The sequence below is a fragment of the Zingiber officinale genome, chromosome 1A (genome assembly GCF_018446385.1).
Source record: "Zingiber officinale cultivar Zhangliang chromosome 1A, Zo_v1.1, whole genome shotgun sequence".
Taxonomy (NCBI): domain Eukaryota; kingdom Viridiplantae; phylum Streptophyta; class Magnoliopsida; order Zingiberales; family Zingiberaceae; genus Zingiber; species Zingiber officinale.
Window position 1 is genome coordinate 11980746 of NC_055987.1, and position 11744 is coordinate 11992489.

Genomic DNA, 11744 nt, shown 5'->3' on the forward strand with positions numbered 1-11744 from the left:
TCTATCTGATTTTCCTGCAGCCACCACGGGTTTCCATGCAGCTGCTCACCGGGACTTACCGTTTCAGCCGGGCTTCTTTCACTCAGGACTTTCACAGCTAGCTTCGAGCCCTCCTTACACTCACGACTTCCAGCTCACCCATATATTTTCTAGCCTCACTCCCACTCACCTTTCACGGACTTAACGCCTACTGCACCTTCCTTCTCCGGCTTCACCACCAGATTTTCCTTCACTCAAAACAGCTGACTTTCCACGGCTTCACTCACCGTGATTTTCTCTTTCCTTCTGGGCTTCACTCAACCACCGGACTTCATACCGCCTAGCTTCACCCACTAGATCTTTCCGCCTAACATCTCCAAGTAGGACTTCCTTCATCAGGTGAATCCTTGGCCCTCGGCTCTTCAATCGACGCGCGATCAACATCGAGCTAAACATCGTCAACGGGTCATCTTGACACGGGATGTGTGTCATCAGCGTCAATGTAGGTCCATTACCGACGGAATACCGACGGATAATTCCGTCGGTATTGCTGGATATTTTTGTAGTGTTTATATGCAGTCACATATTTAAAAAAACTTTATTTTCACTCTTTAATGAAATATAATGGACACCAATTTACCTAATTATTCCTTATATTTTTTAAGATAAAAAAGTCTAAAAATAAATATAATTTTACTTAAATTTAGTCTATTAAATTAGAATCTAATAATTTTTTTTTATCAAATTAAGCACTGTTATATTTTCTAGTATAATGATTTTCAATTGGATGAAAAAATATACTAGATTCTTTTTAAATGATACTAAATTTATGAAAAAATTATATCAAGCGAGAAAAAAGTTATGCTCAATAAAAAATATATTCAATTTTAATTTAAAGTGCTAAATTTAATATGATTATAATTATTTTTAGATTTTTTTATTAAAATTATAAGAGGTAATTTTAATAGAAAATATATTAAATTTTAATTTTAATTATATTTATTTTTAAATTTTTTATAATTAGATAATAATATTTACATACCAGAATTAAAGTAAATAAAATTTTACATATAAAAGTGGAAACAAAAGTTTTTTTAGAAATAAAACTGCATATAAAGTTAAAACTGTAATTAAAATTTTACATATAAAGTTAAAGCTGTAATTAAAATTTTTTCTCCAATTAACTGTATATATTTTTTTAAACTCAAATTTAAATATTAATATTTTCATATTATTCAACCTCATTAAATTTATTTACACTCCTGATATATTTACCGCTGGGCGTCTATCTAACCTGCAATTATGCTGGACCTTGACGTGAATGATGACTTATTATTAGTGTCATAAATTAGATTAATTGTAATATTCTCTCTCTAAATAATAATATAAATATTGTCAACACAGCAAGACCATTCCATTCCTCCCATTTCCTCGGATCCCTATTCGCCGCCGCCGCCGCGGTGAAACCCTCTCCCAGCCTCCGCAGACGCATCCTCTCTCCGGCGGCGTCTCTCCACTCGAGCCTCGATCAAAGATAGTTGGATTTCCCTCCCCGTGCCGACCGAGGACCGAGCCCTCGAGGATGTGGCTCCTGATCGGACCGCATCGCCCCTCTCACCGAACCTCGCTACCGCCGCACCTTTCTCGCCGGGCCCGAACTAGGGTTCCACGCAGGCGTTCCCGTCGTCCGGCCGACGAGAAAGACGCCGCGTGATTTATCTGCGTAGCCCATTTATATTTTATAGGAGTAGTTTCAAAAAATAAAGTTAAGGTACTTTTTAATTAAAAAATAAGCGCTTGAGACGAGAAGATGGATCTGCCCACTTTATTTATTTATTTATTTTAACTCGGAAAAAAATATTTAGTAAAAATGTAGTTCTCATGCAATAAAAAAAAAAGGGAAAAATGATTTCTTTTCCTTTTTAAACATTTATTTATTCTTAGGCCTCCGATCTTACGGTCACGATTCATCCCCTTTTACGGCTTTACCTGCCGCTTCAAACAATTAATGAACATTTTCAAAGCATAATAATGTTTAGCAGTTCGTCTTAATCCAAACCAGCACGGCCATCGAGAGACAGAGAGAGAGCCAAGAAAAGATACAAAAATAGTTGGACCGTCCGATCTGATCCTCCCGGCATCCGAGCCGCCAGCAATGCCTGCGGGCGCGAATCTCCAGGAACCGCATTTTCAACTATTTGGTCTCAGTGGACCGAGCAGATTGTGGAGGCGGAGGTTGAGGGAAGAGGAGAACGGAGGAAAAGGGGGACGCGCGAGACGAAGTCTGGGAGGAGTCTTCCAGCTAGCTAGCTAGCTAGCTAGCTAGCTTTGATATTGGCCAGCGGATACCGGAGATGTCGACGGAGACGAGCCCCGAGTGGCTGCCCGATGGGTGGACGGCGGTGGCGAAGACCACCCGGAGCGGCGCGACGCTTTGGGTAAATCCAAGCGATCTTCTTTCTCGATTCTCCACTTTCTTTGCGCATTGTTCTTTTGTTCGTGTAAAAAATTGTTTCTTGCAGGGGGTTTAAGGTTGTGATGTTAGATTCAGTAGCCGTGCATGCTTAACCGCTTTTACCTTTGTTCATGTTGTTAGTATTGTAGTGTTGTTTATCGCCACTTTGTGATTGTTTGGGATTTGTTGAGGAAAAGACTGGAATCGAGAAATTCTGGTGAATTTTTGTGATTTGGTGTTTTTTAAAATTCTGTCTGTGTTTGGGAATAGATGAGAATTGAAAAAGGTGTGCTTTGAATCTCACTTATCTAGTGTTTGTTTTGCCCACTATTCCTGCCAAACGAGTAAGTTTAGCCACGAATATTTTGGCTGCCGAGAAGTCTGTAGCCGATTGAGTAGTGAGCTTTTTGAGATGATGTATTAGTCATCAGATGACTGTGTTGAAGGCTTTGCAATAGAAGATAAAACAAGTTAATGAAGGATTTATGCACGGGTTAACTAGCAATATACTTTTAACATCATAAAGGGTTTTTTTCCTTGTTCCCATTGCACAATCAAGTCAAGCCACTAAAGTGGAAATAACCAGTTAGTTAAATCAAATTGAAGTGCAACAGAAAAATTTGTTGTGAAAAATTAGCAATTCTTTTTATAGTTGATTTCTCTAATATTTCATCTCGGAGTTGATAGAAATTGCGTAAACCTAAGCCGCATGAATTCTAAGATGTTGTATGAATTCAAAACAAGAAATACACAATAACATGAATCTTTGTTTCAACAATTAACATGGCATAACAAAGTAAAACATAAACTGAACTTGATTGAAGAGCCATTATTCCTTGTCCTGTTCCAAGAATCCCTGTGGAAGAAGAAGCAGCGGAAGCAAAGCGAAGAGATCTTCCAAGGGGCTTAGGGTTGATGACGCATAATTTTCTTCGTCAATGGGGACGAAGAGATTTCTCAAAAAGATGATACCGTAAACCCTTGGGACCTCCCCTTATATAGGTAACCAATCCGTTATAAGCTCATAGATATAACGGATTAGGCTTAAGGGTTCTACACATTAACCCCATATCCAATAATCCGAAATCCAATAACCTTAAGTTAGATCACTTAAATGGGTTCGGTTCCCTTCATATGCACAACTTATAATTAAGCCCACTAATTAGAGATAATAACCAACAGGAGTCTCTTGATACTATTTATAACATTTAGGTTCGTTTAAAGTTGAGTGGTTTAGTAATACAGAAGCTAGATAAATAAAATAGCTCTGTTCTCTTGTGTTAGCAGTGGCTGGACCAGCCATAGCATTATAACTATATTTGTGCATATAAAGGAGGTTCCTTTGGATTACTACATGTGTAGTTTGAATTAAAAATCTACAAAAGAAGGTCTCTAGAAATTTTGGACTCCCATCTAGTCTACTGTCTTAATTGACTAATTGTATAGTTATGCAATGCTTTCTTTTTCAGTATGAACTACTTTGGTTGTTTAAGATGTTACGTAAAGGCTCGATGATGACATAATGTCTCTATATACTTTTTAAGACCTTGGTTTGAATGGTTAGCATTTAGTCGCCATAATACTCTAAACAAATATAGTTTACATTTATCACATCACGGATAATGAAATGCAAATAGGATAGTCAGCGTGGGAAAAAAAACAAACCTTGGAAAACAATGTGCAAAGTCATGAAACAGGATAATACGGTATTTTTTATCCATGCTTTCAATTTTCTTGATTTTTAGGATTTTTATTAAAAGGCAACATAAGTAAACCAATTGTCTTCTCATATGTTTTGCTTCCTTGTGTATCAAGTTGATTTGAACTCAACAAATTAGCTTGATCAAGGTCAGATTAAGGATTTGACTAATATGTAGCACTTATATTCTCTAAGTTGTTTGCATATATATTTCAGAATCATAATAGCAGCTTGTATGCCATAAAGAATGCGGTGAAGTCCTACATATGCTCTTTGATTCTTGGGTTCTTCATTTATCCCTTGCTTGACACTATGATTGATATCCGACATCCCTAATCATCACGTGTAATTTTTTCGATTATGGCTGTGTTAGACATTGAAGATGCTATTATTGATCAATTTCCATACAATTATCTACTATTAACAGATGTGTGAAATAACATAAAACAACCCTTCGTTCTATGAGGAATTTAAGATTAAGAGTCATCATGTAGGGAACTAAGGTATAGATTAATTTAGTTGGCTATATATACATTGAGAGTCTGAGACCAACGAATCTAATTTTGTTTCATATTTGATCTTGGTGAACATTGTTGTATAACATTGATTAATTTTGTAATTGAGAAAAATACTATAACTCAACTGTAGTCCTCTGTTTTTCTTCAGTTCGTCCATGATCCCTCTACCGGTTCTGGATTTTATTCCAAGGAAGAAGTACTTAAACATTTACAAGAGGGAAAAATTTCCAATCACACAGCCATTCAGACAAGAAGTGCCATTACGAGATCTATGGAGAAGAAACTAAAGAAGTGTTTGTCCAATTCACTACAGAAAGAGAACAATAAACCAGACTCCGTTGAACATGTTTGCTTTTGGATACCTCTTTTCCAATTCTCATCTGATCATTGTGGAATGAATGACTTATATAATCAGTAATTTCTCCAGCAAATATCCAGAAAATATGTTAATCTTTTTTTGATCTTATCAACAGGCGCATTCAGGCACGTTGCCTCCTGGTTGGATCAAAGAGACCAGGCCTAGAAAGTATAGTGATAAAAAGGACCCGGTAAATAGCTACATAATTGTGTCTCTTAATTCTGTAGTTAGCTCTTCTAGCTAATTAGCCCAGTTTATTAAATGTGAGATGTTAATCTCTAGATTTGATTGTTTTTTTTTTAGTTCAAGCTTTTGGCATGATACCCTTATTTGTAATCTTCTCCTTACAGTTACAATATTTTTGCATGTATTCCTGCTTCCTCAATTTCTTGGATATCGATTTTATCTGCTATTATCTAAAAATTTTCCTCTCTATCTTTGTTCTACAAAGATCTCAGACAAAAGCTCTCTATCTTTTGTGTATAGAATTACTATGAAATTGATGCACCAGTAAATAACATGCATGAAGCATGATCACCGCACCCCACTTCATGCTCTCATGAGTAGTTTCTCTAAATGTCAGTGGTTTTGCATAGATTGTTTGACTTTCCATCTTGCTTTTACTTTATTACTATTGATCTTGCTAATTAGATTACAAATTAGCATCAATCTTACTGGATTACCTTGTGGTTATTTTGTCCATTGAATTTCTACAGTTCTACATTGACCCAGTGAGTGGTTATGAATTCCGCTCTCTAAAGGATGCCTTTCGCTACATTGAAACTGGTGACATTGAGAGATGCTTATGCAAGCCAAAGACAAGAAGGATCTCTGACCTCAATACCTGTGAGATGGAATCTCCTGTAAGCATTTCATTTCTGTTCATTTTGAAAGTTGTTATTGTTTTTGATATTCTATTTTTTCTTTAATCTATTTTTTCTTTAAGTAGGTGATTGCTTACGTGTTAGCAGTATGTTTTTTGTTTGATATATAATTAGAATGCCTTTTTGTCATATAGAATGTCAAAATTATTTTCTTGGTTTTTTAAGTTATGAGAAGAATTTTTCATTTGTGTCTGATTCTAGTCAGTAGTCATAACTAGGAGCTTGTATAAAAATTCTCTCCCCTTAAGATAATAAAACTGGGAGATGATACAGTTTCGGAATTTTTTTATTTATATATAGTAATTATAAGATAAATATATTTTTGGTGTATATAAAAATAAGTTGTATATTGATTTTGTATAAGTTTTCAATTATTGAATAATTTAATATTGTTAGAAAAAAAAAAATTAAAAATAGGTTTATTTAAATAAAATTGAAATATCACATATCCTTAGGAATTGTTTAAATTAATTAAATAAAATAATTAATTATCGGGAAAAGAAACCACGACCGCGATTGATCGCCCGCAACTCCTCTGGCGCAGCCGAGACGAGGATACCTCCTGTGCCGGTTTCGGCTACTAGCGGAACAGTAAAAACTATCTGTGCCACCAGGCACGGAACAACATTTCATTCTATGGTGAAGACAAAATATAAAGAGTACTTCACCGGAAATTTACCTACTCATATGAAATTCTGAGATAGTGGTCTACTACTCCACCTTTGTATTTGAACACAAATCATCTTGTTAGATACTATTCAGGTGAAGATTCATGTTTTGAAATAGTTTAGATCTATCACGGGATGGCTGATTTTGTTTTTGTAAAATCCATCTTAGACCCTTAGTCCATTTGAATTATGATTTGCAGCTTCATGAATCCAAAATAGTAGACTCGAAAGAGAATAAATCAGAGAAATGCCTATTCACTGGAGGGAAACACAACTTGGATGTGAAGATGGAGACCAACACCAATGAATTTCCAGGGGAGTCAGAAGCACCTCTAGATCATGTCTGTGAAACAAGTAATTTCATCAACTCATCCACATAAATTACTACTCATGCTTTGAATTTATTAAACTTTGCTTTATACTTTCTACCGAAGGAGAGTCTTGGCGCAACGGTAAAGTTGTTGCTTTGTGACCAAAAGGTCACGGGTTGGAATCCTGAAAACAGTCTCTTGCAAAAAAGCAGGGTAAGGCTGTGTATAATATAGATCCTTCCCCGGGACCCCGCATAGCAGGAGTTTTGTGCACGGGCTACCCTTTTCATACTATCTACTAGACCAATCTTGACATTTCCTGGTGTGTCAAAGTGTAGGAAATAATCAGATAGGCCCTTTCTAATTCATGTTCTCACAATACAGATGCAAATTCTGGTTTCATGATGTCACCGGGCACTAAGCAGTTAGATTGGCACCATGAAAAAGAGATCACAATAGTTGGTAGTCCCAATTCAATATGCCATGAAGATAAGGAATCTAGAATAGTGGAATCCGACAAACATGAAGCTATGGTGGCAGCAACAAAAACGCTATCAGCATTCAACAGCTCTTGTCTCTCTAAGTTGCAAAGTGTCACATTTGATGGACTTGTATCTGCAGAGCAGCTGAACAATGGTGATGACTATATACCTTGTCAACCAGATAAGATAACAAATGGGCTAGGCTTGCCAACTTCGGATGAAAATTTGTTGGCAAGTACAGAGGAAGAGAACTTGAATTTCAAGAAGCCTAAAAGGACAAGAAATTATTCATCAAGCAACACTCATAGTATCAAAACAATCACAATGCCCCTTCGGTCATCTCCACGATTGGCTGCACTTCGAGCTGATACTGAAAGCAAATCCGAGCTGGTAAAGAAGTGGAAGACAGAAGCAAAACCTCTTGATCTGCCACATGTGAATTCATTAAGTGAAAGTCATAATACAAGTGACATTCCATCAATATCATCTGACAACCCTGAAATTTTGAAGAAGACACATCTTTCTTTTGCAGAAGCTGCTCCACTGGCTGAATCAGGAATTAACATAGACAATCCAGTCTCAAAACTCACTTCGATCTTTGGAAATTCGTGGTCAGATCCATGCTTAGAATTTGCCTTTAAGACACTGATAGGGGATCTTCCAGCATTGGATAATACTTCAATATTCCATGACTGTTCTCAGCAACAGCAGCAGCAGCAGCAGCAACAACAACAAAGTAGTTCAGCTAGAAGTTTGAAAGACTAGGATTTGTTAGCACTACGTAGCATCGGACAGCTTAGCCAAAATGAACATTTTGTGCAGCTGGAACCACCTAAGAATAACAGGTTGCCCTTCAGAGGCAACAAAATTTGCTTGGCAAAAACAACTTGCAGTCCCCAAAATCTTGAAGGAACTCCACTGGAGACTGTAACTGAACCCTTGAGTTATTGGAAAAGAAAGAAAGATGAAATTGTCTGTAACAATAATGTCTTTTGGATATTGTTTTAGAGTTTGAACCTATTCTTTTGCACGGCAGCATGCTGAGGAAGAGGATGATTTTGTATCTCTTAAATCACTCTTCCTGATGCTCCTCTTTTGGTACTGTAACTGTAGTAAAAAGGACTTTTTTAGTTTATTAACAATTTAGTTATTTCATCTTTGGTTTTTTGGTAAGATTGCATGCCATCTTATATTAATCGCCTATTATTCCCCCGAATAGTTGAAGGTTTTCACTTGTTGGATCCTTTCGCAAGTGAAATTAATTTTAATAACTTAGATAATTTTTTAAATTATATAGTTTTATTTATTCAAACCAATCTTAAATCGTATAAAATTATCAATAAACATATCATTTATTTAATATTACTTTTTATATTAATTCATATGAGACAATTTATTTTTAATGCAATTAACATCACCAATTATTATTTTTATCTAATTACCTAGAAGTGAAATGAAATGGAATTACATGATATAAACCATATCATTAAATGAAATGACAACGAGCTCGAGAAAACTTCATTAAAAAAATAACTAATAGTTACCTAATCAGTAGTAAAATTTTATGGCCTCTAGTTAATGTAAGTTTAAATCTAAAAACTGTTAGCAGGAGTTCAACCTTGTTACTTTTATTAGAAACGTAAAATAATGTTATGTCTCATGTCATCGGTTAAAACTAAAAAAATTAGTTTTTAAAAGATATCAATAATCATCGTGTCCAAATCGACCAAGGTGGTGGACTAGAAATATGGTGCTCTCTTTGATTCGATAAAGATTTGTTGTGATCTGTAAAATAGGGAACGCCAGTATCAGATCCGGAATGAGTTTTTAGCGTTGGCTCTCCAACACTCAAGTCAGTTTCTGGAGATGTGTAAAACAGTAGACACTATAGCATAGGTGTATAGAAACGAAGTTACGTATACCTCTCCCTGTAGATGAGACCCCCTTTTATATCATTACTATAGTGTTCATGCATGCATCCTAAAGTATAGATACATTTTTCTAAGTGTCCTAGGAAAAGACAAGTTAAAAAGTGTCTCTGACACAATTTCTTAAGTAGTTATGTAATTCTCTGATGTAACAGCCTAGAAGCTTCGAAAGTACGATTATTTGCTAAACATGCATTGCTATCAGCGACACAAATTCCTAAAAGGATATGATAAGATATTTGGTGGGATTATGTGCAGCCGACCGGAGTCTGCTTGGCTGGGCTGTCTCTGCTCGGTAGAATCCTTATGGCTTGCCGACCCCCTTTGATTGGATGCGAAGCTCGATCGACGAGACCGCCTATTGCTTAGCTCTGTTATTGAGGGCAATTTTATCCGGTCGGGGAGTCTGAGCTAGTACCATCCACTTGGCAGTACCAAGTCCGCTCGGCCATACTGGTCCTCTCGGCCGACTTGGCTACCCTGCTTGACTTTGTCTTCCACGTCAACTGGTCTTCCTTACTGACCTATCTTTGGTGGGACCTCCCATCATTATCGGATCAGAAGCCTCTCCTTTAAGTTTAGTTAAAGGAGATTGGAAGTCCGACTGACCGGACCATTAGTATGTTCTTGTGCCTCTCTCCTCGACCAAGCGCTCAACCACTCAGGGTCTCCCATAGACTTTGCTGACGTCCTTACACGGTTTTATAGCTGTCGTTCAGCTGCTGATGGTGAAGACATTCGATTTTATAGCCGTCGTTCGACTGTTGATGGCGTAGACATTTGGTTTTAGAGCCAATGTTTGGTTGTTGATGGTGAAGACATTCGATTTTATAGTCGTCGTTCGACTGTTGATGGCGAAGACATTCGGTTTTATAGTCATCGTTCAGCTGCTGATGGCGAAGACATTTGGTTTTATAGTCACTGTTCGGCTCCGTCATGTGCGTTACTTAGCCAATTTTCTGACTCTTTGCTGAGCTCTACTTCCGACTGCAGTGCTTCCTAATTGCCCCTGCTGTCACTGTAATTTTTAGAGAATCGTTCAAATCTTTACCCATTAATGTAGAGCACACTCAGCTATGCCTTGTAATCATGCTTTTTACCTCATCATTAATGTCACCTATAACAGAATGCAATGTGGTGCCTCTACATGCCGCCGCATGCATGATGTGACAGATGACTTTTTGGGATTGATGTGATTGCTACCTTTTGAATTCAATGGTCGCGATGAATCCCCATTTTCCCAAACTCTAGATCGGACAGTCCAGAGAGGTCGTAGACGGGGTTTGTAAGCCCATACCTTTTCTTTTGGCACCATCGTCTTCCTCACTCTCGCCTTCTTCCTTCTTTGTTCGCCATTGACGGTCTCCACTACTCCCGTAAGTTCCTCCTCCTTTTCCGCTCTCAATCCTTGATTTCTATTCATGATCCCATGGTCCATCCAACTTCTTCTCCTTAAGCCATTGTTGGCTTATGGTATACTTCCACCAAATATGATTTCAACAGGGATGAGATTCTCTAAATGAAAATGACTTACCACTTCCTTGACAACTATCAAATTGCTATGCCTTCTTCCTATGCGCGTCCCCACACCCCGCCGGATGGCTTCCTTCCCTTCTTTAAAGATCAATTTTTGGCCGACTTGCGTTTTCCTTCCTCTGCACCAGTTAGTACCTAATTCGTTTAGGTTACTGTGCGGTGTGATAATACTATTCCGTTTATACAGAATTCCTCTCGTATCCCACATTTTTCATTATTTTTACTATCCTAAACAATTTGAGCCAGACACCTTCCTCCTCCAAGCCCATGCGGACTCTGTAATTTTTTATAAAATGTCTTCTTCCAATAAGCACTGGAAGGAGCATTACTTCTTTATTCACTGATCCGGTGGTAAGAATCCGGAACCCCATAACGAGGGGTCAACGCCACGGGGAGGTCAAAGGGCCCAGTCGCCCGCCGGAGAAGGACGAGCCGACCGGATTTGGAAGAAAGGGACATCTGGTAGTAAAGGCACCGGTAGGGACCGAGGTTACGCTCAATGAACGAACATAATGACCGAGGAGGGGCCTGCCGCCCGTGAGAGAATTAAGGCCGGACGTTCTTGCCGGTCGGCCGACGGACGGACGTCCCGGGCGGTGGGTAAAGGAAGGAACACCCTCGTCAAGTCGCATGGCTACATCATACTCCTAGTCGGTAGCGGGTGTCCTGTTGTCCCATCGAAGACATGCTCGGTAGCTGGCAGATGGTGTCGGTAAGCTCTCGGCGACAAGTGCATACAAGTATGGGTTCTTGACATGTCTACACCTCGTGAACGCATTAGTTCTCTCCTCGCTCTATAAATAGAGCCTCTTAGGTCATGCTACGCAGCGCCAAGAAACATCTTTGAGCCCCTTTGTTTGCTTGCACGACTTGGGCGTCGGAGGGTGCCGCGGAACCCTTCGGCCCGACTGCAGGTGAGCGGAGTT

At 38.2% G+C, this 11744-nt stretch overlaps 1 protein-coding gene across 1 annotated transcript; it reads left to right on the plus strand.

Moving 5' to 3' along the window:
* Window positions 1-2171: 2171 nt before the first annotated feature.
* On the plus strand, window positions 2172-8527 carry LOC122019057. Its single transcript, XM_042576568.1, has 6 exons — window positions 2172-2417; window positions 4800-4997; window positions 5125-5199; window positions 5726-5872; window positions 6762-6915; window positions 7257-8527. The coding sequence occupies exons 1-6, from the start codon at window positions 2334-2336 to the stop codon at window positions 8117-8119; spliced, it is 1521 nt and encodes a 506-aa protein (XP_042432502.1). The 5' UTR covers window positions 2172-2333; the 3' UTR covers window positions 8120-8527.
* The last annotated feature ends 3217 nt before the right edge of the window (window positions 8528-11744 follow it).

Excerpts from the sequence above, each read along its gene's own strand:
- LOC122019057 (XM_042576568.1), top strand. The coding sequence starts at position 2,334 with ATGTCGACGGAGACGAGCCCCGAGTGGCTGCCCGATGGGTGGACGGCG. Across the intron at positions 5,200-5,725 it reads ATAGTGATAAAAAGGACCCG|TTCTACATTGACCCAGTGAG; the intron begins GTAAATAGCTAC and ends GAATTTCTACAG. Across the intron at positions 5,873-6,761 it reads CCTGTGAGATGGAATCTCCT|CTTCATGAATCCAAAATAGT; the intron begins GTAAGCATTTCA and ends TATGATTTGCAG.